This window comes from Magnolia sinica, chromosome 18 (genome assembly GCF_029962835.1).
Source record: "Magnolia sinica isolate HGM2019 chromosome 18, MsV1, whole genome shotgun sequence".
Classification (NCBI taxonomy): domain Eukaryota; kingdom Viridiplantae; phylum Streptophyta; class Magnoliopsida; order Magnoliales; family Magnoliaceae; genus Magnolia; species Magnolia sinica.
In genome coordinates, this window is record NC_080590.1 from 45,657,396 (window position 1) to 45,685,395 (window position 28,000).

The 28,000-nt window shown below is 38.6% G+C and overlaps 1 protein-coding gene across 3 annotated transcripts; it reads right to left on the reverse strand.

Moving 5' to 3' along the window:
- Positions 1-2,944: 2,944 nt before the first annotated feature.
- LOC131232442 (protein PTST homolog 2, chloroplastic) lies at positions 2,945-27,528 on the reverse strand. 3 transcript variants are annotated; one of them, XM_058228670.1, is made up of 8 exons: positions 26,610-27,524; positions 26,322-26,485; positions 23,340-23,513; positions 22,995-23,254; positions 15,890-16,035; positions 14,450-14,597; positions 3,604-3,672; positions 2,945-3,476 (listed from the first exon to the last, which is right to left on the reverse strand). In XM_058228670.1, exons 1-8 carry the CDS (start codon positions 27,215-27,217, stop codon positions 3,423-3,425), a joined length of 1,623 nt encoding a protein of 540 aa, XP_058084653.1. In that variant the 5' UTR covers positions 27,218-27,524; the 3' UTR covers positions 2,945-3,422. The 3 variants fall into 3 exon arrangements, with proteins under 3 accessions (XP_058084653.1, XP_058084652.1, XP_058084654.1); XM_058228669.1 differs by having other exon boundaries at positions 2,945-3,457; positions 26,610-27,522; XM_058228671.1 differs by lacking the exon at positions 23,340-23,513 and having other exon boundaries at positions 2,945-3,457; positions 26,610-27,528.
- Between the last annotated feature and the right edge of the window lie 472 nt (positions 27,529-28,000).

Here is a 28,000-nt window from a genome sequence, read left to right on the forward strand (position 1 = left end):
TGCAGTAAGAATGACTTTCGATGCCGATTACCACAGATGACGCCAAACTATTAATGCAAAAATCTAGTCCACCCTTTTTAGACATTCGAGTACCTACACAGGGAGAAGACAAAGAAGACCCTGGATAGAGCAGAGGACCCTCCGATGCCAAAGTCAAGAATCTGGGTCTAGTAGAAGTGGTTTAAGGGTAGAGACACTATGTGTACGTACCTTTCACCATTGGGAATCCCCCTATTTATAGTTGAGGAGGGATCGTAATGTAGAGGGATCCTCCTGGTTTAGTAGATGCGTGTTGTAGATGAATTAGGATTCGTAATGCATTGGGATTCACTCGAGATACTCGACGGATATCTTGGGATCCCAAGCCAACCGCAGATTAGCCTACACAATCTTCGGAGAGAACTTTGGACCGTTCCCCTAGATAAGGTCAGACTGCAGACACGGATAAGATCGGACGTCAGTCGGGAATCGAAGTGGATTCGTCTGGCCTTCGAATAAGATCAAACAATAGAGGTAACAATGCATAAGGTCGGATGAGCTCCTCTCAAGCTGGCGACTTGTCCTTTCAATTAGGAAGAACATCTTTGCAAAACATCTTTATGATATCTAATTTATGTAGCCTTTAACTTCTTCATAAGTCTTAATAACCTCTTTAGGCCGACCTTCAGGCCGACCATGGTCGTGCCGACCTATGTCGTGTCATCCTTTTCCGACCTTTCTCCTTGATTCGGCGGTCAGGTTTCTTATCCTTTGTTGCGTATCGGGCCGGGCAAGATCTCGACCTGATCTGCCTATCTAGGCCGGTCTATTTTTCCCCCATAACAAAAATTACCTGTGTTAGAGATTTTCAAAATTTGAGGTTCTTCTCAAAATATTATTAGTAAAAATATTTAAAAATATTTATTGTAAATTAATAATTTAATTTAAAATTCAAATATACATATTTATATAACAAATTCCTCATTGTTTTACTACTACACGAATTAATTTCACAATATTATTGTCATAAAAATGCGATATTTTAAAAGAGTCCAGTATTTTAAAAATCTGGAGATAATATCACAATAATAGCGTTTAGTGTATTTTTTGCCGTATTAACATTTATCACACTTGTTTGAACTTCCAGATAACAACACTTTCTTTGCTGCTAACATGTCACTATTGCATAACAGCAGAGACACCCAAGGGGTGGGTGATACCATGAAGATCACCTGACACTATATACGGATCCCATTAGATGTGGCCCACCTAATAAGTTGATTGGTCCATTTTTGTTCCGTGGGATCTTTATGCTGCAGCCCACCTCTTGCGTAGATTAAATATTCTACATCATTGGCATCTTAGTGAGTCAGCGAAGAAGGAAAGCACAACATTTGTTGGACGAAATGGGATTGCGTACTGAGTAATCGTACTGAGTAAACTCGGTTGGGCCCACCTTGAATGTACGTTGTCTATCCACGCCATCCATCCATTTTTCCGTTTAATTTAAGGGGTCGATCCCAAAATTGAAGCATATCCAAAGATCAAGTGGATCATACACAGGAAGCAGTGGGGATAATGATTTCCACCGTTGAAACCTTGCTAGGCCCCATGGGGATGTTTATTTGTCATCCAACCTATTGATCAGATTATACAGACATGGATGAACGGAAAACACACATACAAGCTTGATCCAAAATTTGTGGCCCCAAGAAATTTTCAACTGTAGAAGTTCAAGTCACTGTTTCCTGTGGCATACTCCATTTGAACATTGTATATGCTTCATGTTTGGGCTCAAGCCCTAAAATTACGTGGAAAAATGGATGGACGGAGCGGATAAAATACATAAATCATAGTAGACCTCACAGAGTTTACTCACTGCACAATCCGCTTCCTTGTTGGACATGGCGGTGGAGCCCACATGAGAGCAACAACTGGTGGGTGGGTCCCACATACCTTCCCACTTCTCTCTTCCGAGACTTTGGAAAAAGGTTGGATTAGATAGAAATAAACTTTATTCTATCCAATCTCATTCTCGATCTTCGTTTCTACAAATAGAGAAAAATACCATTTGATGAAATCAAACAATTACAAATAGTCGAAACCTTGAAGAGAGAAGAAGAGATGGAATGCCGTAAATCGAAATTTGGAGCCATCTATACCATAGTATAAGATGGGTGATTAGACCCATATGCTCCAGTAGTGGTTAGGCGGACTGCTCGACCTGCACTATTCATCCTCAACTTTATAGGGGTCTCATATCATGTAGACCGTCGGATCCTGAAGGCCCACTCTTCCGCGCCGACTTTCAACACTCACCACACCCACCCCATAGATGGCTATTCAATGGATTGTACACAAATCATGATGCTTGGCTGATCCTAAATAAGATGGCCAAACAGCAGTATAAACAGTTTTTTTTTTTTTTTATATGCAGTAGGGCCAGGAATATGTATCCCTAAATTGAGATACACATGCCATGCATATGTAGCCTTTGCGAGCCCTCTAACATGTTGCATACATATAATCAATCAAGACCATCCACAAAACTGTTTACCCCACAAATGGTGGGGCCTGAAACAACAATAATTACTAGTCAATCTAATTCTATACAGTACAACCCTGGCATCCAGGATTTCCACATCGGGCTTGCTGATCCAGATCATCGACATGATAGTCACCACTGTTGATTGCCCATGCAACAAAAATCCCCAGATGGAAAACTCCTCACCCTTGTATTGATGTCCCAACAATTAGATGCTTAAGAAAGGAAATAAGTTAACAGTTGACATTGAACTGGAAAGAGGCCAGCTTTTCTATAGCTAGGATCTTCCAATACCAGTATTTTTAGGTGCATGAACCATCCACAAGCCCATCATATCAACTGTTTGGATTGCTCAAACATTGGTCTCCACACGTACAAACTGAAAACCCAAACATACAGTACCAACTCCAAGACGGAACATTGTATAATGCCACTTTTAGTCATTGCTCAGTCTCTAATACAGGTGTAGTGCAGAATGGATTCTCTACCAACAAACTGTCGAGTGGTTAGCATTTCAGTTAGTAGAGGGATTTCACTGCCGGTTTGGCATAGTGTTGCATTGACTCTATTGAGTGGTTCGCATTTCAACACAACATTTCCATTATGCTGCCTAAACACTAAAGTACATTTCAGCCCAAAACTCCACACAATCTTTGACTTCTCCACCCTACTCTTGGAAGAGGAGATTCCCAACACGAGCAAAGAATCATGGATTATTTCTGTAACGTACTGTTAGTACACAAAGAAACCAGCTAACGGTAAAATGAATAGCGAAAAATTGATATACTCAGGACGTGGTGGTCACCAAAATTCAGTAACAAGTGGTATTCACAGGAATTAAGAGATGATTAGGAGATTGTTCTGGTAGCCGTTGTTATTCACGACAGGTCTGAGTGGATCAATTCTCCAAACGCCATCCACGACAAACTTGATCTGTACCACCAAAATAGTCCTTCATAATAGGGTACAACTAATTTCAATGGCTCATTATCCCTGTATGTTCATGTTCATGCGTGCACACACACAAGCACGAAAGGAAAAAAACCATAATGATATTGAACATGCACAACATCACGTACCTCATATCGACCAGGATACAGCTTTAGGTTCAAAGAAAAGATGCCCGAAGTTGATCTTTCCATCCTTCTCTGCAATTCAAAACTAACCATTAGTTCAATTATTTTGGCCTGCTAGGGCACCATCCATGCAAAATGGGAACTAAAACTAATTAGGAATTCAAGGATTTCTTAATAAAGAAGTTGCATCATCCAAGTTGGTTCTGGTTCTGCAAGAGGTGTTCCACTGGATTTTTCTGGCCCAGAACATAGTTTACATACCAGGTGAGTCGATTAGGGAGTTGGCCAAGTCAACCTGGCCCAGTCACTAACCTGACCAGTGAGTTGGGAAAACCAAGGATGCAACGGACACAGGCCTGATTTTCTGAGTCAAGGGGTGACTCAGTTGACCAGGCTTGAGTCCAAACAGATCATGCTAGTCTTTCATTTAAAAGGTAGAGAGAGACGAGCAACCCAAGTTAGTATCATTTCCATTTTCTTCTCCTTTCCACTCCAGCAGAAGTAATTTCCATAAAGAGAATAAAAACTTAAGAGAAAAAAAGGGAGCATTTCCCTTTTCCCACACCTCCCAACCAGTGTTTGAAGTATCGATAGTATCGGCTGATGCTATCGGTATCAATGTTCACCAATACGAAACTGCCTGGAAGTTGTAACACTTCCGGGTATGGGTTGATATTTCGTGAAATATTGCAATGTATCACAGAAATATCGATACGTTGCGATATTTTCATTACATTGCAGTTATATTCTTCCATGTATCGATGGTACCATATGTATTGTCGATAGTCGATACATTCTACCAGAAACTCCCTTTTGAAAAATCAAAAAAAAAAAATCCCCAAAAAAACACTCTAAATTCACATTCTCTCAATTTTTTTTTGGCTTTTAATCCGCTCCTAATCAGAAATCAGCCATCCCTATTTTTTTTTCTTTTTTGGCGGGAAAAGGTGGTTTTGGTGCTGAAATCGAGAGCGGATAGCGTGTGGGCCGAATTTGCAAACAGTGAGATTTCTTCGATTTTGATCTTCTTTTTTTTTTTCTTTCATTTTTTTTTTTTGGCTGTAGATCACTTGAAATCACTACAACAAAGACAGAAATCCATGATTTTGAATTTCAACCTCCGATTTGCGAATTTGGGGAAAATGGAGACAAATCCAAAAATTTCCCCATTTCCCTCATTTAACTTGCAATTAAACTGTGGAAACAATAGAGTGATTGACAGAATTTTTGGAATTTTGAAAAAAGAAAAGAAAAGAAAAATAACTTTTTAAAAAGATCTTGATTGATCAACAATTATTTAGCCTTAAAATTCATGTGTTTATGAGTGTTGGATGCTATCAATTATACTCTGATTCTCGAATTTGGGGAAATTGCAAAAAAAATCGAAATTTCCACACATTTAACTTGCAATTAGGATGTGGAAAAATCACATTAGAGCGATTGGAGGCCTATCTATAGATTGATGGAAGTTTTTGGAATTTTTTTTAATGTATTGCTTGTGTTTTCATACACGAATATAGTTGCATTACTTCTGTCAAACAACACATAGCTTAGGACCCTATACAAAGGAAACTTATTACATGCACTTGTATTTATGATCTTTTGGTTACTAAGTGTGATATGATCTCTTTTTAACATCCCTTGAAGTTTCATTCAAAAATTCGACAAATTTCCCAACATTTCCCAAAAACAGCAATACATCCGAATTTCCCATGCGATACTTGAAAAGGGTGTGATACATCCATCAATACTAAATATTGAAAACATTGCCCCCAACATTGAAGAAAAAGAAGGAGAGTATGAAAAAGAAGGACAAGAGGTATGGTTTAGGACATTTTAGCTTATGATTTTTTTAAATTCTTTTCTAATTTTCCAAACATATGAAGAAGAAGAAGAAGAAGAAGAAGAAAAGAGCCCGGATAAGTTTTTTTTTTCACTTGTCTCATATTTTTTGTTTTTATAATACATTTCAAAAATAACAAAATATGTATTTCTGACCAGCCTGATCAACACAAGACTCGGCAGGTCAACCCAACCTGGTGACTAACCAAGTCCCAAACTAGGTCCAAGTTTGCAAAGTATGACTAGATCTTACAATCTGTCTATGGTCACATATCTTCCTTGGAAATGTTTTAGAGTCGTTAGAGCACCTTCTTTTAAAAATTCAATTTTCAGATGAGCCAAGATCTGTCCCATATAAAGCAAGCTGGGAACCCACAACACAATAACAAAACATGAGATCAGAACGCAAGCATGAACATATTACAAGTTACAACAATTTCAGCTGGTACTCTAAATATCCTCAAGCATAATCTTCCACTATCACTCCCAATAGGAACACGACAATTATTTGATACCCATGCCCGAGCGCACACCAACTAGCAAAAACAATCTCCTGTATATTAGAGTGGGAAGCACGCCCCTCCTAGAGGGAGTATCTACGCTTGGGTCCCACTTGTACTCACACAGACATGACATTTGCCATGCAATGACTACTTTGGCCAATAAGTTTTTTGAAAGGTGATGATAATGATTTTATTCAGGAGAAGAAGGCCAAAACACAATTACAACACAGCCTAAGAAAAAGATAAAAGATTTCACTCGGCAAGAGCCTTAATATTTGAGGCCCACTCTTAGCCCTCCCAAAGATATCTGAAACTTGCCTGCTCCGATTATGGAAACACAGGTTATTCCTCTCCCATAAGGCCCAAATGTTGGCCGATATAGCAAGGCACCATAAGATCCTCCCTTTCTTTCCTATTGTAGCCCTGTGCCACGCAAGAAAGAGGTCCTCAATGGAACATGGCATAACCTACGTTGAACTGAAAGCCACCAAGAACCTAACCCACATCTCTCTTGCAAAAGGACAACGAATGAAGAGATGATTAACCAACTCCTCACTCCACAATCACAAAATGTAGATGTTGGTGATCATCATTTTCTTTATCTAAAGTTATTTCTACCCACCAACCATGCCAATGCAACAACTTGTGCGTGTGCCTTTTTTTTTTTGTTTTTTTTTAGTGCCAAATGAAGGAAGTTTGAAATTTGCCTTTTAACTCTTTTAAGGATCAACCTATAGAATGATCTAACCGAGAACTGACCAGACTTGTCCTTATTCCACGCTGATGAGTCCTTTCGCCTGGAAAAGGGCAAATACGATGAATCTACTCCAGAAGACTGATGAGCTCTCCCTCTTTCAACAAATTCCTCATACACTGAGGAGACCACGAACAATGGGGATGTCCGTCATTGGAGATAAGCTGGCGAACCTCAGCAAGTCTTTACAAAGAGTCCTCTCACCCATCAGCACATCATCCCCGAACCGAATCCTCATCCCACTCCTAGAGATAATACAATTCCCACCTTGAACCTTTTAACTCTTTTAAGGATCAACCTATAGAATGATCTAACCGAGAACTGACCAGACTTGTCCTTATTCCACGCCGATGAGTCCTTTTGCCTGGAAAAGGGCGAATACCATGAATCTACTCCAGAAGACTGATGAGCTCTCCCTCTTTCAACAAATTCCTCCAACACTGAGGAGACCACAAGCAATGGGGATGTCCGTCATTGGAGATAAGCTGGCGAACCTCAGAAAGTCTTCACAAAGAGTCCTCTCACCCATCCACACATCATCCCCGAACTGAATCCTCATCCCATCTCCTATAGATAATACAATTCCCTCCTTGAACTTGTTCCCCAATCTAATAGTTGTTTTCCACAATGCTAAGGCTCTATAGAGAGAAGACTCTTTTGTCCACCACCCACCTTCCTTCACACCATACTTACGAACTAACACCTCTCTCCATAAGCTTCCCTCTTCCTTGCCAAATCTCCATAACTATTTGCCAAACAACACTAAATTCAGTATCCAGCTTCTTTATTCATGCGCCCCTTTCCCATACGGCTCACACACCTCCTTCCACTTCAACAGATGGAATTTGTGCTTCTCTTTCACTCCCTGCCATAAGAAATCATGCCTTAATATCTCCAACCCGTCCAACACATCCTTCGAGCACTTAAACAAGGACTAAGTATTGTAGTAAATTCAATAAAGCTAGTTTAATTAATGCCAACCTACCTCCCAGCGACAGATGCTGCCTTTTCTAATTCAACAACTTCCTTTCAACTCTTTCACTAATTGTATCCCACAAATGCACTGATGGCTTACCAATGCATAAAGTCATCTTCATAGTCACCAATTGAGATTCCAACCAACTCACTGACATTACCCATTGCCTCCTTAATCCAACGCATATCCCTTGTCATGGGTATATGGCTACCATTCTCCCAAAAGGTAGACACATAATCACCAAACACCAGCATCTTGCTACCCCAAGCCTTCTTGCCTCTGCGTCTGGTTGCTTGCAAAGGGTGAGTGTCTAGCAAATAGAACATCAAGTCATCAATCAACAACATCTCCTAGACCTCTGTGGCTCCAAACCTCTAGCTAGCACTATCAGAACCACTGACTTGGCCCTCCACACATAGCGACTGCACTTCCATGCCTTTTTCGGATATAAATTGCAAGTCCCACGCCCCATGTTGAAGAAGAGATCCTCATGATGGGAAGCTCCTTTGCTTGATACTGGCTTTCGATAATCATAAATAAAGAAGGCAATGCTCGTGCACCGGTGATTCCATTTTATTAGACCACATTTCCCCACAACCAAGCTTGATCCAGAGTGTCATTCTAATGGGAAATGCCCGAGATCCCTTATGAAGAAAAGGAAACCTGATTCGCACGTACCACGATTGAAGTATTCGCACATGTGCGTGCTGCCTTGCTCCAACCATGCAAGAGTGAAGTCATTTACATGAGCCACATGCATATCACCATCTCAAGCATCCTCCAGAACACATGGAAAGCCTCCATCATCTGCCTCTATCTAAACATTCTACTCTAGACATATGACAGCCCTAATTATGATGCATGCTCATGGACATAATTAAACAGCGGAAATAAAAGGAATAAATGATCTAAAATTCTAACAGTAATCATCATAACTGAGAAAATCATAAAGGAAACATGCAATGGAGCGGGCCATCACTACAACCATGGATTATGGAATTCAATTACTACTTAGGTTGGATCCGGCGAGGGATGAGACCTCCCGATCTTGCATGGTCACACCCAATCGATCAATGAAGATTACTAGTCCAAAGAACCAAGAAGTTTCTCGGATTAGGGATTTGAGAATTTGGGAGTTTAGGGTTTAGATCGGTTCTCAAGATTTTGATTGAAGAAGGATTAGCCAAAACTGGAAAATAGAAGGAAGAAAATTATTACCTTGAAGAAGTTGGAGGGGCACAAGAAGAAATTAGAAGAAGAAGATCAAGGGAACAGAAGAAGCACCATTAGAGAGAAGAGAGGAAGGAGGCAACCAAAGGGTTTGCTTTTCATTAATCAATAGTTGAAATTCTAGTTTAGGGCTTTAGCCCACTTAAATAAGCAAATAAAGACATAAAATTACTTAAATACTCCTAGAATAAGCAAATAAAGACATAAAATTACTAAAAGACCCATAACTAAGTCAAAAACGCGCAAATAACATAAGTACGGGAAAGTTTGGGCGCTCGGTCTTCTTTCTCCAATCTTCCTTCACACGTGTCTTCCCTGAGTGGGGTCTTCTATATGTCCAATCACATGTGAAAGGTCTTCAGCTCCTCAATAGTCGCCTATCTATAAGGACGGCACTTGTGGTTGGCGCTTTCTTCGTTGGTACACCTTGAATGCGCTTGTGTCCGCATCACCTAGACCACGTCTAACCCCCGTTGCCCCCTTTTCTCTACCTCTGATACTTGAAGAGACACGTGTCTGGCATTCACCGTCAAGGTGCCACCTACCTCCTACATGCAATGTTTTAAATATCGACGATATCAATCGATATTTCCAACGATATATCTTGTATCCCACCTGTGTGATACGAAACACACAGGTAGTGCTGATATATCTCACATGTTCGATCCAGTGAGCATTTTCAATTTTCGATCCAATTTATTTATTTTTGTTGAAATTATGTTAAATAAGTGCCAAATGGTTATAATCCATTTGAGCTATGATTTCGATATCCAGCTATTCTTCATGTTCTCCATGTTTTTTTTTTCAAAATTTTCCTTCAACCAGCTATCAACTAAGACTAATTTCAAAGTATTTGGGAGTATTTGATGAAATGATCATCGCATACACTCTTAACTTCAAAATTTGAGTGTAGGTGATCTAATTTGGGAAATTTTGGGGAAATTCAAAATTTCCCCAATTTCTCTCAAATTTGCTTGCAATGTTGCACTCCAAGCATGAAATCGAGCATGTATGAGGGCTGATCTAATTATTTGTTAGGTCCTTGTCAATTTTTGAAAAATAAAAAACATTTTTTAATTAAAAATTAATTTTAAAAAAATATTAAAATATTAATCTTTTTTTCTTTTAAATTTCCTTCAACCAACTGTCAATTGAGACTAATTTCGAAGTATTTCATCACATACACTCTAAATGTCATGCATTCAATTTGAATATAGTTGCATTAGTTCAGTTAGACAGTGCATAGCTTAGGACCTTATGCAAAGGAAACCTATTATGTACACTCTTTTTTGAGATGTTATGATTTAAAAGTGTGTATTAAGGTCTTTTTTAACAATTCCTAAAGTTTCATTGAAAATTTCAACCAATTTCCCAACGTTTCCTAAAAAGTGCAACAAATTACCTGATACAAACGATATATCCCGTGCGATAACCGATACATATCTGTATCCCAAGGATGTGAAATGTAACGAGATACCGATATTTCGAACAGTGCCTTCACATGATATATGTCACCTTCAACTACCTTTTCTCCTCTATCTCGGACAAGTGTCTGTAACGTGAGACAGATGTCATTCTATCACCTCCTCAACTACCCCCACCCTTGAACCAGAACCTCATTGGTGTCTAGGAATGACCCGTGGTTCACCCCATCACCTAACTCATACTCCAACCTCCGACTCATCACCACCATTCCCACCTATTGGCATCTGAACTTGACTACCTCCTGGCACATCTCGCACCACCTGCATGTGAATCTTCATGTCTCCAACAACTATTGCCACCTTCACTGGCGCCATCTTCTTCCTTATGCAGTCCTGGCAGTGTGAAGCTTCACACACCCTTTTGTAAAAGGGTCGATGGTGATTACGTCCCTAGACAAGAACCCAGAACCATGAAAACATCCCAGATTCAATGTTCCAATGGGAGGTCCCAAAGTTGGAAGTAGACATCCTCTAGCCCAAGGCCAACCAATCTTCCCACTAGCAGATTGTTGAAACTAGGTCATCTCTAAAGATGTTGCTAGCAAGGATGATTCTACCTACTTTTGCATGTGGTCAAAGAGAAATCCACCACTCCGTCTTGCTCATTTGCTTAATAGCTCAGTCAACTTCCTCTAATCCACATCACTTTTAAGCCACTTCCCCACCTCTGTTGTTGAATCCCCAACTCTCAACATTGCCACCAGGCTCCATTTAAGGACCTTCTAAGTGCTTTCGAGCACCTTCACGTGTACACTCACTACTGGACCCTCTGAATCCCCTTTCCACACCCCTTCATCTCACTTGAGAAGCTTCACCTTCCTCCCTCAAACCCTCTCATGTTATATTTCCACCACCGGTATGACTTCCCACAAATACATTCGAAAGGATCTCGACTTCCCCTCCCTGATCTCCCCCTTATTACCCTTCAATTCAACCCTTTGATCGATCTTTCTAGGAATGGAGTTTCCCATCACTTTTTCCTTCAATTCAACCCTCTTATCACCATTTCTTTCCCTCTTTTCTACATAATGTCCCCTATTGAAATCGCATATTTGAGGGAGATAAGCATTTACAAATGTTTACTCAAACACTGTTATAGTGTAACTAGCACAAAATTTCCTGTTTGATTACCACCAGATTGATTAAATTCATTTCTAGTTGACGAGCGCAACTGTAGTTGTTAGTGCTAGTTGCCTAAGGAGCGAAAAGTTTCTCTTGCATAGTGTGGCCCACCAGGATTCAAGATGCGCCTTACATTTGGGGCATGGTACTCTCATGACATGGCATAAAATGTGGACAGTTTGAATGCTATACAAGTCACATCTTTGCGCTTGTTAAAGGAGGCAGAAAAGTAATGCCTTCCAAATAAAAAGAAGAAGAAAAAAATTAGCAAACTATTTTCCTGACCTTGACAGTTTCTAGTGTAGTTGTTTTCCAATCGGTAACAACGGATGTATTGCACCCTTGGGATAAAATACATATCGGGTATAGCACAAGAAACATCAGATGTATCGTGTAGTATCACTATTTTTGGGAAACATTAGGAAACATTGGAAAATTGGTCGAAGTTTTAATGATACTTTGGGGGACGTTAAAAAAGACATCATTGCACACTTAGAACTCCAAAGATTACAAAAATCAAGAACACAAAATAAGATTTCTTTGTATAGGGTCTTAAACCATGCGCTGTGAGATAGAAGTGATGCAACTACATTAAAAATCTATTCATATAAAAAAAATAAAAATAAAGAAACCACTAAAATTTCTATAATTCATATCATTTATTAGCAGATTCAATGTACTAAATACTGCCACTAAAGTATGTCCTACAATATATGGTGCATTTATTTAAACAACATATTTTTAATTTCTTCATAATTAAAATAAAAAACTTAAAACTTATTTTTGAAAATAAATAAGTGTGGCTGATATTAAGATCAACATACGCTCATAAATACAAAATATTAAATGTATATAACATCTGGTTAATCTAATTGTTTTCAAATTAATTAATTTTTAACATTTTAAAGTAAGAATATTTTTTTCAAAAATTTTAAAAGTTTCGTCAATCTATAGATTAGCCTCCAAGCACTCTAATGTGATTTTTTTCAACCTCTAATTGGAATTTAAATGGGAAAAATTTTGGACTTCCCCTATTTTCCCCAAATTCAAAAATAAAAGGTCAAAACCCTTGATTGAGCACGCGAAACATGCAAAATCATGGATTATGATCTTCATTCCATTAATTCAAATGGGTTTCAATTAGAAAAAACTGTTTAAATTTGCAAAAAAAAAGAAAGCCTATTTGGGTCTCGGTACCGAACACTCTTCGGTCTCTCGATTTGCACCCCCGAATCACCTATCCTCTCCAAACAATTGGAAAGGAATAGTCGAAATTCCCTTATGAAAGTAATGAAAGCAAAAAAATTCAGACGTTTTTCCAATATTATCACAAAGGGGGTCGATGCACTTGAGGTATCACTAATATGTATCAATACAGTCGATATGTATTGACAATACAAAGTAATATACAACAACGATATTTTCAAAATATCACAATGTATTGATATATTGTCGTTACATTGCGATATATCAACCAACAATATCGGCGATATTGTCGATAATATTGCCAATATTATCAGAGTATCACTAAATCAGCGAAACCAAAACTGTTGGAAGTATAATAATTTTCAAATATCACTGATATTTTTGAAAATATCATCTATACTTGGCGATAGCATCGATATCAGCGCTACTTTAATAAGAATCCCACATAAAAGTTTCTTGGTATCGGCGATACCATCGGTAAAATCCCCGATACCATGGAAACATCCATAAATAGTTGAAATTTAGGAAAATTTTCAACAAATCAAAAATCTCCATTTTTTTCCGGGGTCGGGATTTTGTTCTTTAGGTGATTTCAATCACTCTTGATTTTTATTAAATAGAAGTTTGGATTCAGGAAGGAATCTTGACTCGAAACGAAGATGGCTGAAACTCGAAGGTGACAAAAAATACATAGAAACTTCAATTTTTTTTAAAATCAAATGTTAGCATGGATTGCAATGGAAATCCATGTCTATGCATGGATTTGTGGCGAAAAATTAACATTTAAGTGAAAATTGGGGGAAATCCTATTTTTTCCATTTTTATATTGGAAAATGTGTTCTTCACTATTAATTAATGTGGAAATTTTGTATATTAATGAGTGTTGGCCAATCTATTGATTGGCTACAAATTTTATGTATTTTTTAAAACTGATTTTTTATTTTTTATTTTTTAATAACATGTGGTTAGGCCCCCTCTAAAATGAAAACTTATTGTGCGCAGTTATTTTTTACAATTTTTTGATTCATACATGTGTAAGCATGTCTTTAATATCTCATAAAGTTACACTGAAAAAGTCCAATTTTTTTACCAACAATTCCCCAATGTTTCCTTCAAACAGCGATATTTTCAAAGTATCGATGATACCTATACAAGTTTCTGCATCTCCAGCAAGCAATACATGTAACAATACCAATGCTTTGAACACTATATCGACCGATATTGGGAAGTTTTGCAAGTACAACCCAATATCATATTGATAGTATGCGATACCAATAGTGTAATAGGTATTGATAGGGCAATCACATAATTGTGGAGGCTAGGGGAGATGCTGGATGATCTATCACCATCCACTCTCCCATGTTGCCAGTTTGTATCCTTTTTGTTTGGTGCTAATAAATCAAATGTAACATGCAAAAAAATTCAACAACAAGACTTCTAATCTTACTGAAATGGTTAAGCAGGTACTGTTGGTTGGCAGATGGCAATTTAGGAAAACAAACAAAGCATAAAAGAATAGATCCTACAGCTTGAGATGTTCCTTATCTACAGTCAAAGACAAGTTGCAATAATAAAGGTGGCTTTGCCACTAGGGCAATAAACTTGTCATGCAGTGTACATATCAGGTAGATTAGTGATAGGAAATATAGCACTATATATATCCTGCTTCTTCTTCTTCTTTTTCGAGAAACGTATAAATCCAAACAATTGATATTTGCCAGCAAGAACAAACCTGACTTGTCCACCCATCAAAAGACCCAGCCAAGAAAACCTCTGAGGCAGAATTAGGCCAAACTATACAGGCAGTTCGGAGAATGCTTAGAGCCTTTTGAGCATCATCAATCCTTCTTTGTCTCTCTTCCACAATCTTTTGTGCTTCACTATAAAAGGAAGAAACAGGGCCATCATGCCCAATGGAAAAAAGGGTAAGGATATAGTTTAATTAAATGTTCCAATGATATAATCTGAATGCACAATCATTAGGCAAGCAAGCTTGTCCAATTTCCCTTTTTGGATAACACACAACAGTTAGGCTATAGTGCAGCTAGGCATGATTGTGTTGGCATGTGATGATATTGGTGGGCTCCCTACTATTCCGTATAGCCAACTAATGTGGTGGCACGAAGCACCAAGGGAAGCCACCACAGATTTGGGTGCCAGAGCATGAAAGCATTCATTTCAACAAGTTATCAAGTAAAAACAGCTAGGAAGTGTGATTGGGAGCGTGAATCTATCATGTATTCAAAGCGGGAAGACACACAAGCAACTAATTGACCATGTTCTTTCCACATTTGGTCCGATCATGGTACATTTATGTGCAGCAGTGCCAACCCACTCACCACTTTTGGTCTTTTCTTTTCTTTTTTTCTTCTTTTTTTTTTTTTACTGTTTTTAAGGTCGGGCTAAGATGATGATAATGAACAAATTATAATGGAAATGTACATAAAATTTGTTAGAAAATGTGATGATGGAGTCTAAAAAGACAGTTCTCTAGTTATACCCTATTGTGATTTGTGAGAGGGTATGGCAATCATGTGCATGCATGCCATGTGTCTCACTCTAAACCATCCAAATGTTGGGCCCCATGTGGACAGTTCTAACCAAAAAAATTATGCCATAAGGACAATCTTGTCTGTTTGCTGGCCATCAAAATGGATGGTTAAAAAAGTAAATAATCAATTTAGTTTCAACATGCAAATTTCCATTAATCACCCATGAAGGAATCAACAATTGGTGTGATTTTTTGTTACACCATTTGACAATTGTGGCCTTGATTTGGACAGATGGCTTTAGATATTTGCATGCTAGTGTACAATAAGTCTGTGCATGTGTATCATAATCTATACTCCAGCAGATTACAGTATAATTCCTCTTAAATCCAAGAAACCGACCAACAAGCCATTGATCGTGATTAGATTCCAGAAGCCATCAGCTACTAAAACACTCAACGTAGAGAACAAAGCTGTGACTTTTCTGTCAGTTAAAGTCTTCAGACAAAGATCAAGACTCAGACTGAATCAAGTTGAATTGACTGAGTCTCAAAAGAGCCAAACTAATTCACATTTTCAGCCCAAATTATCACCAAGTCAACTAGGCTGAGTTTGAGCTTAACTTGAAAATTTTTAGAACTATGCAAAAGACAAGTGTGCTGTTATTGTAGAGAAGGACATACATAATCTCCAACGCCATCTTGCCTTCTAAGACGGCCAACTTTGCACGCATGGAGCGCAATTTGTCCCGGGCTTTCATAATTTCAGTTTCCTGAAATTCCCAAGCATCAGAAAGCTTATGCAACTCCTCCAAGGAGCCTCTTTCACCCTGATGAACAATGAACATCATAATCAGTAAAGAAGTGTTCCATAATTGTCGAACATAGTTACTGTAAAGAAAAAATTATGAATGCAGGAGGTTTCTTCCACACCAAGTGCTTGAACTGTTTTACACTAAGGGCTTGTTTGGCACCTTGTAAATTGATATACATTGGAATCCAATTCACAATTACACTGGAATCCATAGTTGCGTTTGGCAACTTGTAATTGGAATGCACTAGAATCCAAAAATTGTGTATGGATACCTGTAATTGGAATGCATTGGAATTTCACATAACCTGAATTTGATTAACTAAATCAGTTTTAATATCCCAAATTAGAGTACATATACAATATTTGACAAAAATGATTGTAATAAGCCCATTGAAATATATACTTCCACCAAAAATGAGGAAATTCCAAGCCTCGGATGGGCCACAAACATAAGAAGCACAAGTGAGCAACTCACCAACGTTTTTTAACCATCCATTTAGATAACCAATGTTTCGACAATTCAAATCATTCTATTGGTATGATTTTAGTGATCCAACCAATAATTGGACTATTTCGGAGTATCATCAGCGTGCCAAGCAAGGTATTTTGTATCAGTAACCGTGGCCATAACGGTCACCACTGTTACCGATATGGTGGTGTAACGACTGTTACGACCCCTGTAACGGCTGGAAAACAAAATTTGCCCAAAAAGTTCTGAAAAAATATTTAGAAAATCCAGAATAATGTAAATATTCCACTAGTTGGTGAGAGTGTTATATTTGGTTGTTTGGTAAATTTGTGAACATGGTTATGTGTCTCTAATATTTATACAGCACAATCGAGCATTAGAACTAGAAATCGAAAAGCAAAAAAGGACATAAATACCACTTTTTATTTTTTGAAAAAATGGTCATTGAAGTTTCTATTCGCCCAAATCGCTTCAATCTACAGTTTTAATCCTAAAAAATATAGTAAAAGTGGTCAAAATATATTGTAAAATAATCTATGAAAGTTTTTGGAATAGGAAAAGTAGAAAAATGAATTTAAATAGAAAAAATAAAAATATGGCTATTTTTCGACCGTTATGGGGGTAACGGTGTTATGCCCCGTAAAGGCCTATACGGCCCTCGTAACGGCCGATACGGTCTCAAAAAACCAACCGCACCTTTTCACCCCCGTATTGCATAACTATCATGGCCATTACCTACATGTGTTAGCCTTTACAGCCATAACTTAACGGATACGGAACACCCTGATGCCAAGTGTACAACAAATTCGTAGCCTAGCGACACCTTTGTTGTTACTCGTACGACTCTCCTACTGATGCAAGACAATTAACCACTTGCTCTAAAAGCTCGAATTGATAGAGCATGGTAGGACCTCGGCCGAACCACCCCCCCCCCCCCCCCCCCCCTCGTGGGCCCCACTTCACATGGTTACCGCCTCACACGAGCCGCCCACCCCGAGTGTGCCCCCGGATCCCACAGGCCACCCCACTCGAGCCCGGTGTAAATGTGTCTGTATTAATCGCCCTCGGTAAGGAGTCTCGAACACGAGACCTCTCGCTCTGATACCAATTTTATGCAGGATACATGATTTAATGCTAGCATGCAATGTGGAAAGGATGAGTACCACCCACAAATAGCGATGATTATGCAATACCCATGGATGGGCATACTGATCCAATTCGGAGAGGATGAGTATCACCCATATGTCAAGGAGCATCTTCATTAGTATCATTCTACAATGACCTTAGCACAATAATGACTTTAAGCCATTGTGCAAATCTATGTGGGTTTGAGGCACAACGGCACAAGCGCATTGAGGGCAAATCATAGGTATATTGTTACTTCTTTGCCTTTTGAATATATTGTTTATGCTTTCATACATGTTTTCTTAGATTTATAAACGATATAAACTAATTTTTAATGTAATTACATCACTTCTATCAGACAACACATAGTTTAGGATCCTATACAAAAGAAACTTGTTATGTGCACTTGTTTTTTGTGATCTTCTAATTTTAATGATGTCTTTTTTAAACATCCCCTGAAGTTTCATTGAAAAATTTGACCAATTTCCCAATGTTTCCTAAAAACACGATACATCCGATATTTTCCCATGCGATACTCAATATATTTTTGTATCTCAAGGGTGTGATAAGTCCAGCAATACTAATACTAAAAACATTGGCTATCTCTTAGTCTCCTCATTGTATGCCAACTAGATGTTTGCTCTCCATGTCAATGGGACTTAATACATGTTCCCCGACAACACAATATAAATGTTGTGGACAATTGCTAGAAATATTTAATTAAGAATCAACTTGATGGTTTGATTGAACGCTACAAAGCTCGTCTTATAACCAAATGCTTAATCAACAACATGGTCGTGATTTTAATGAAACATTTAGCCCTTAGGTAAAACCAGCAACAATTCGCATTGTTCTCACTAGGTTGGTCTATTTGATTGAAGAACGCCTTTCTTCATGGCATTCTACAGGACGTCTGTATGGAACAACCTCGAGGCTTCCGTGATTGATCTTGCTCGGTCATGCTTGTTGTATGCATAAGGCCGTCTATCGACTTAACCAGGCTCCACATACTTGATTTGGGCAGTTCAACAGTGCTTAACTTGAACTTGACTCCAATTGCAGTCTTGCAAATTCATCCATCTTCAAAACCCTATAATCCTTTGCTCCTGTCATTCTTCTTCTATATGTTGATGACATAATTGTCATCGGTTTCCTTGGTCCTCCTTTCTCTTCGTTCACTTCTCGCAAGCCACTTTGCCACAAGGACTTAGGTCGTACCCTCCACTTCTTTCTAGGATAAAGGCTACCATTGTTTCATCTAGTGTTCTAAACATTGGTATTGCGCAATGTATTGCAACCTTGGGATACAGATACGTATCGGTTATCGCACGGGATATATTGTTTGTATCGCGTAATTTATCGCACTTTTTGGGAAACATGGGGAAACATTGGCAAAATGGTTTTTTTTTTTTTTTTTAAATGAAACTTCATGGATTATTTAAAAAGACCTTAATACACACTTTTAAATCATAAAATCTCAAAAAAGAAGTGCACATAATAAATTTCCTTTGTATAGGGTCCTAAGTTGTGCGCTATTTGACTGAACTAATGCAACTATATTCAAATTGAATGCATAACATTTATAAAAGTATAAAGATATGTATGAAAACATAACCAATGCATTCAAAAGCAAAAGATATAGTAAAAATTAGAAAACATACCTATCAATGATGTGTGTATTCAATATCCACCCCATCCATCCATTTTTCCATATCATTTTAGGACATTATCCAAAAAATGAAGCAGATCCAATAATCAGGGGGACCATACCATAGGAAACAATGGTGATTGACCATTAGTGGGCCACAAAAGTTTTGGATCAAGCTGATAATTGTTTTTTCCCTTCACTCAAACTTATGTGGACCACGTAAGTGAAAACAGTTGAAATTGATGCTACCGTCGAAAACTTCTTGGAGCTGCAAAAGGCTCTGATCAATTGATGCTACCGTCGAAAACAATAGGGCCCACCTCGATGCATGCACGGCATATCCGCATCGTCCATTTGTTTTACAACCTAATTTTAGGGGTTGGCCTAAAAAATGAGGCAGATACAAATTTCAAGTGGATGTGGACCACTCCACACGAAATAGTGGTTATTGACCATTAAAAATTTTGTGGGCCACAAATTTTTTTGGATCAAGTTGATATTTGCTTTTTCTTTCATCCCAGTCTGTGTGAACTTATCAACAGGTTGGATGGTCACAGTGGACCCTAGGAAGTTTTCAATGGTGGAGGATCAATGACCATTGTTTCTTATAGTGTGGTTCACTTGAAACTTGTATCTGTTTCATTTTTTGGGACCATGCCATAAAATAAGCAGTCCAAACAGATGGAAAACGTTGTTATGCAGTACATACATTGAGGTGGGCCCTAAAAGTTTACTCACGTACGCAATTTGTTTGGTCAAATCCAAGCAACCAACTACTTGGATGGGACCCTAACCATGGGACTACCTTGATATAAGATGATGTATCAACACCATCAATTCATTTTAACACATCATTTTAGGGTACGGGCCGAAAAATAAGGTAGATCCAAATCTGAGGTGGACCATACCACACAAAATAGTGGTCATTGAATGACCACCATTAAACTTTTTTGGGGCTATAAAATTTTTGGATCAAGCTAACACTTATGTTTTCCCATCCAGGTTTGGCAAACCTTATGAACGGAATGGATGGTAAATAAACATCACGGTGGGCCATAAGAAGTTTCAATGGTGGACATCATTGCCACCACATTCTCTTGAGGTGTGGTACACTTGAGCCTTACATATGTCTTCCTTTTGGGCTCATGCCCTAAAATGACCTATGAAAGTGGATGGATAGTATGGATTGGTTGGTGTACCACACACCAGCGACCTGGTTGGTGTGGGTACGTGTCGTGCAAGGATGAGTGTTGATGCTCCTCGAGCTCGAGTTGTACAAATAGTTCAAAGGAGATCAAAGTTACATGGGCCCCACAATAATGTATTTATTATATCCACGTCGTTCATCAATTCAAAGAGATAATTTTAGATCATGAGCCCAAAAATGAGTCATATCCAAAGCTCAAGTGGACCACACCATAAATAGCAATGGGGACAATGATTCTCACCGTTAAAACATTCGTAGGGCCCACCATAACGTTTATTTTCCATCCAATCTGTTCATGAGGTCACACAACCTTGATGAAGAGGAAAAACAAATATCATATTGATCCAAAACTTCTATGACTCCCAAAAGGGTTTTAATGGTAAACGTTCAATCTCACGCTGCCTTTTTCAATATGGTCCACTTGATCTTTGGATCTGTCTTATTTTTTGGCTCAAGCCTCACTACGAGCTCACCAAATGGATAAACAGTTTGGATATAACATATACCTCATGATGGGACCCACGAAACTTGGTGATGTCAACACACCATCAGGTCAGTGGTGAGTGGTGCACCAACCCATCTGCTTCCCGTAACAAGTGCTCAAGGCCCTTTTTTCGAAGCAAAGAGGGTTCCGGCGTTCCGGAACCCTAAATTCTCTCCCAAATCTATCATTTGGCTGAGGATTTCTTCAAATTTCGTCGAGGATTTCTCCAGATTTCGCGATTTCTCTAAATTTCAACAGATTTCGCCCAAATCTCTCCCAAATCAGAGATTTTGTTTGCACTAACCTACAAATGACGCTTCAATTCGAATGGCCCATCAAACGCAGCTTCCGATCAGGGCAATCTCCTTTATAGGTACCGAAATCTACTGTTGAAAATTTTTCTTTTTTCATTTCATTTTTTTTTTCTTTTTTTTTTTTTCTTTTTTTTTTTTTCCGAATAATGATGTTGTTCGAACATCTTAGAGTTGGCTACGGTAGCCCCTGTAAAGCAAATTTCTTGAAAAAACAAATAAAATCCCAATAAAAGTGATAATATCATTGATATTGCACGATATTTTGATATATTGAACGATATTTTGTGATAATATGCAATATTTATCGATATATCGATCGATACAAAGTATTCTGTAAAATTTTCCAATTTTTTAGTCTCTTCCGAAGGGTTTCGTATCGTTGGACCGCGATACAGATAATATTGGCCGATATATCGGTATTTCGAACACTGGTTTCATCATGGTTAGTTCTATCCCAGACTAAATATACTTGTGATTTTCCAACATGGCTAATTGCAAACCTCTCACTACTCGTGTTGTTTCTTCTGAGTGTCATCCTTATGATAGTGGTCCTCTCCCTGATCCATCTACGTATAGCAGTATAGTTAGGGCCTTACAGTATCTCATTCTCACTTGACCTAACTTTTACACTGAACTTAATGTATGTGTTAAAAAAATAAAAATAAAAAACTTAATGTGTCAGTTTATGCACCAGCCTGTTGTGTCCCATGTCCATCTTGTAATGCATAGTCATTGGATTGTGAAAGAAATTCTTTCTCATGGCCTTCACAGTTGCTCAAGTTCCTCTCTCCATAATTGCAAACAATCTGAGAGGAGTGTTAAAGAATAGTGATGTATCATGTATGTTAGGAAATTATGGTGTTATTCATGTAAGACATTCTTTGTAAACACTATGTCCTGTGAGGGTATTGTTGCAATCTATGTAAATCTTTTCTATGGGGATTGGGAAGATCTCTAGAATCTTCTAGGTAGACTGAGAAGCCGATAAATGTCATACCGTTATACTCATTCCATTTATTCAATAGAGAAACAATTCTTAACCTTCGATGTTCTTTTCGAAGAGCTCTGTGGCTTTTGCCCACAGCGAAGGCTGCAATGCTTAAGAGTGTGGCTTGTCTCAGCAGAGGGACAACCCCTTCATGCAAACCTGGCCAAAATGCCACGCCGCAGTAGCCACTAGCACCAACAGATGTCAAACTATACACATGGCCAAGGCTACATCCCTTTGGGGGGTGACTTTCATACTCAAACTATGAACTTCGAAGTGCGGATATGAACAAATGGTGTCAAAGTCAGCACAGGCCTCTACATCCTCCCTATGCAGCCGTACAGCAGCTTCAGCCATTTTCAACTAAGATGCTTTCAACATCCATGTATGATTTTAAAGGGCACTAGGTCGAAAATGCACAGAAGCTTTATATATATAACCCATAAGAGTCCAGACAGAAGCAAGTGGTGAAAGAATTCTATTAGCACTTCTGCTCAGCAGCTCATAAAGGCAGTCCAGGCTGTAGGATTAAATAACTGAGGATGGAACATACCCGTGAGCCACATATTCCATTAGAACACTTCATTTTTTTTAATAAGCTTCCACTAAAACATTATACACAAGCAAAGGGATCACAAATAATTGTGGAGCAGCAAAATCCAGCCTAAAGAACCACAAAGTCTAGCATAGATAAGTTATATAGATTATATACATGAAGCAAGAAGGGTCAGATCATACACCTTATGCAAAACAACAGCATCAGCTCTAGACCTAAGAACGCGAAGAACAGAAGTAAGCTCTAACTGCAGTTGCTGAAGGCGGGTATGTATCTGACTTTGAAAATTATCTTTATCACCAGAAGCCAGTTCCTTCCTTGTGTTTCTAATCTCATTCATACTCTCAGTTATGCTACGCTTCCCATCATTCACAACCACATCACTTGAAAAGTTGTGATCTATTGTCCTTTGCTTTCCACTTCCATAGGGAACAATTTCAGCAGCTGCACATGAAAAGACAACAACAACAACAACATATAAATGGAGCAATGCTTTTAAACCAAAACAAGCCACTTGAAAGTAAACTACCTTCGAATTCAGTTTCTGGGAAACCTGCCCTTCGAACACTCCACATCCTCCACATTTCTGGCTTCAGGGAGCTAAACGTGCCATTAAAGTCTGAGGATGTTCCATTTTGAAAATGCACATCTATAGACTCATCAAACTCTTTGCCAGATCTACTTCTTCTTTCACTTCTAGCAACTGTCTTTTACAGGTAATAAATATTGCATGTTAAGTTTCAGAATCTATTTAAGAGACGTTCACAGATTAACAGAACAAGGCAAGTAACTCCACCTTGATATTTTTTTTATTGGTAATTGGAGATTTTAATAGAAGAAAACCAAAACAGCCCAAGTGTACAACAGCGAAAATTCAACCTTGCTCTATTTAGTTCAACCTTCAGATGTAAAATGACAACGGTGCATGCACATGCAATTCTTCTAAATGTTTTACCATCACCCAATCCAACATGCCTACTTTTACCACTGTTTCTCCTAGAATAGCCATCTAGAGAAAATAAGTCTCTAAGAAGATCAAGAAGCAGGCCATGTTTACCTTATGGTAAAAACCAGTGTTTCAAATAGCGTTCGTAGCATTCGCTACGTAGCGTAGCGCTATGTAGCATACTAAATAGCGTAAATCTCTTGTAGTGTACGCTACAGCTACGTAGCGTGTACCGTACACTACCATGTATTTTTTACTGTTTTATTTTATTTTTTATTCTTTTTTTATGTTTCTTTGTATCTAGTGTTGAGGTATGTAACACTCACTTGTATTATACGTGCTACTTTTGGCTTGTGACTGGTGGTATCAATTAGACATTATTAATTAACGTGGTTTGCTTAGAAAGTTGTTGATGTGATAATTATTTGATTTTTTTTATATATGTAGATTGCCTTTTGATAAATGATAATCAATAGCTTGTTTGAACATGCTTATACTTGAAAAAATTAATAATTTTTTAGGCATTTTTATATTTTTTCCTTTTTGTCTTACTATTTATCATATTTTTCCAATTTTTAAATTAAAAAATAGAAGTATCGTGTAACTTATGCTACACACTACACTATTTGTGCTACACGCTACAAAGAGTTGAGCGCTACGCAACACACTACCGCTATTTAAAACACGGGTGTTTAAAGCCTGTAAACACTTTACAAGCAAATTCAGGCATACAAACATCCACTGTTTGTAGCTAAAAGATTTTATAGGCATCCAAATCGCCCCTAAGAAAAAGGAATATAATTTTCCGCAATGCATGCATCGTTTATTTGCGGGAAGGGGAATTGGTGGACCAACTATTCATGTATTGTGGTATCTCAAGGAAAGTTTGGGATGGGTTCTTCATGCTCCTGCACATTGAATGGGTTATGCCCAAACAGATTGGGGTTTTATTCTCTATCTGGCACTTTGCTCGGACTAGCAGAAAGAAAAGAACCATATGGTGTTTGGTGCTCCCAGCATCTCATGGGCTATTTGGATGGAGCACAATAGCAAGACTTTCTGCCACATGGCTTATAATCATGACTAGATCTTTCGTAAGACTAAATGCATGGTTGTGGAATGGGCTAAAGTGTCAAGTGTCCTTGGGGTAAGTCCACTGGAGGCTTTCCAGGGTAGTTGGGGGGAACTCTCTTCATTGGATTGATAGGATGATTTATCATCATCTTTTGTAATCACCTGTTTTTCTTTCTTTTAATAGAAATTTTCGTTGTCCGTCAAAACAAGAAGATGAAGAAGATGAAGAAGAAGAAGAAGAATAAAAGAAAAGAATTTAAAAAAACAAAAAACAAAAGAAAGAAAGAAAGAACCAAAAAAGAAAGAACGAAAGTCATGTGGTTGCTCTTCATGTCATGTGATTTGAGTTACCAAGATGACGAGGTTTATCTTGGTGGTAAAGGTTGATAATATTTTTATCCTTGCACGCATTGTTCAAAGTATCCCCGATATTACGATAATATCGTAGATATTATCCGTATCTCCAACTCGGCGATACTGATAACACTCGTAACGATACCAATAAGACTGGTACTATCAGAAATTCCAAGACTTGGCAATATATCACTAAGTATCGCCAATACATTGCTATGCCAATATTTTCGACTGTGTAAATTCTAAGTCTCGCTTGTATCGCCAATGTATCGATATCGCCAATATTTTCGATCGTGTAAATTCCATGTGTTGCTTGTATCGCCAATGTTTTTGCAATATTTTGAAAATATTGTTAATGCATCGATAATCGCTAAAACCTTGTTTATTATAAAAATAAAATTAAAAAAATCATTTCAATTTTTTTTATAGGTGCATGGTTGTATGTGTTTGTGTGTATGTATATGTATTATGGGATGGATGAATGGTTGGATGGTTGGATGGATGGATTGAAGGCCAGATAGGTATATTGTTTTAGTTCATTTACTTTTATGTCTTAGTTATTGTATTATCATAGGAAGTGACAATAGCAGTTTTCTTTAGTACCCAAGTGCATATAATTACTAGGCCTGCTGCAAAACTAAAAGATGTCAGGAAGGTAGGATTTTTCCCAAACAATAAATGGAGATTGAATGATCCAGCAGACACTATTTTCGTATCTAAGAGTGCCTCCTAATAAAATTACAAGTGGCGCCCCATTTGTCAACATTAAATATCAGTGAGACTAAGAGGAGGACTAGAGGAAGGGATAATGTGCTGGATGAGGAGATGCGGTGTTGACACCGTCCAAGAATGATCATCAATTGTCAGGAAAATCAGATCCTAGAGACTATTTGCTTCCATTTTCTGTTTGATAATGCAGTCAGAGTCAAACTATATTAGGATGAAAGGTATAAAGATCTGAAAAATCTACAATTTGAAAATTCATGTCGGTGATTTCGTATGGTGCAAGCAATACAAAACAAACCAGAGATACAGCACTCATCAATAATCCAGTTTCTCTTTAAAAGCACCAATCCATGATCCAGTTATTTCCCATGCAAAAGCCCAATCCTAAAAACAGTGGTTTCGGAGACTCACCCGCATCTGTAGAGACACCCTGCCAGGCATTATCACCTTCTTTCCCCAAGATCCAACCACTGTCTTCTTTCTCACCAGACTCAATGGCATATAGAAGATTCCTTTCTTTCTCAAGTCTGCTCAATATACCCTCAATTCCAGAATCCTCCCCAACCCCAATTTCTCTGATAACAAGAAAGAAACAGACAAATTGACAATGAGAGAAAAGCAGTTCTGCAAAAGTACACAAAATTGTTAAAAGAAGGACAAGAGAGAGAGAGAGAAGAACCATCGGCCCAGCAACCATACATTGATCTACCGGAAGAAGACGAAGAAGCTGTGGTATCCGCCTGGTCACTAGTGCTACTACCAGAAAACCTTTGTTGAAAGACTCTGCTATCGTCGAGCAAGAAACCACCAATGCTGTCGATACTCCCATCATCCCCCGGAGAATCCACGGGCTTCTCATCCAAATCCCAGCCGTACGCGAGCCAACCACCCCGGGCGGCGATCGCTTCCGCCAAATCCATCCTCCCAGCAGCAATAAACTCCTCTCTCGTCGGAAACGCATTAGGGTTGGGGGATTTCAGCATGAAATCGAGGATCTCATCCTCCAATGCTGCAGCGCCCGAATCCGCCTCTCCATCATCATTGGCCGAAGAAGACAATGACGATGATGATGAGGATACCGTCCTCGTCTTCCGTTCATCGTACTCATCCCGCCGTTGAAGGAACAGAGCCGGTCCCACACTGGCGAGCAGATGGTGGTGGTGCTGCCGATGGTGGTGGTGGTGGTGGAGATGAGATTCTTGGTTCCGAGTTCTTGGAGAGACGACAAGAAAAAGACGGTGAGGAGAGAAATTAGGGCATTTTGACGGGGCGGAGAGGAAAATGGTGGTGTGGTGATGAGATATCATCCCTTCTGCATTTCTCCAAGAAAACGAAAGAGAATATATGCTTCTTTCTTCTTCTGCTTGTTCTTCTCTGAGAAATCGATTCGTCTCTTTCTTTTCTCTTCCGAAAGAAGAAAATAAAGAAGAACTGGGAAGCAAGGAACGACAAACTCGTGAAAGATGAGCAGTGCTGAAAATAGAAATTTAAAAAACAAGAAAAAAAAATTGAAGAAGAAGAAGAATCGAGTTTTTCTTTTCTTGTAAGAAGGGATTTCTTTTTTACTTTCTGTAATTCTTCTGTGACGGATTTGTCTGAACTGAGCTTATCGCCCTCCACACGCTGCCTTCAAGGTCGTTAATCACAATTGAAGTCGAGAACTGAAGGGATTCGCGCGAATCGCCTGCGACGGTTGATTTGCTTTGCACTCCCCTTCGAACACGTGGCTGTACGGTTGATTTATGAGGGGAGGTGGATTCCGTACTGCCCCGCCCGAGCGCGGGCGCGGCCTCGCGATCCACCGAGGTGGGTTGGATCCCTGACCGTGTGGCCCACCTTAATGAATGTGACTTATATCTACGCCGTCCATCCATTTTGAAAACTCAATTTAAGTACTGATCCCAAAACTGAAGAAGATCGAAATCTCAGTGAACCGTAATAAAGGAAATAGTTGTAATCAACCACTAAAAACTTTTCCGTGGACCACAAAAGTTTTGAATCAAGTTGATATTGGTGTGGTATCTTCGTCCATGTCGTTGCGACCTTATCAAAAGGTTGGATAGAAAATAAATATTCCGTTAGCCCCACGC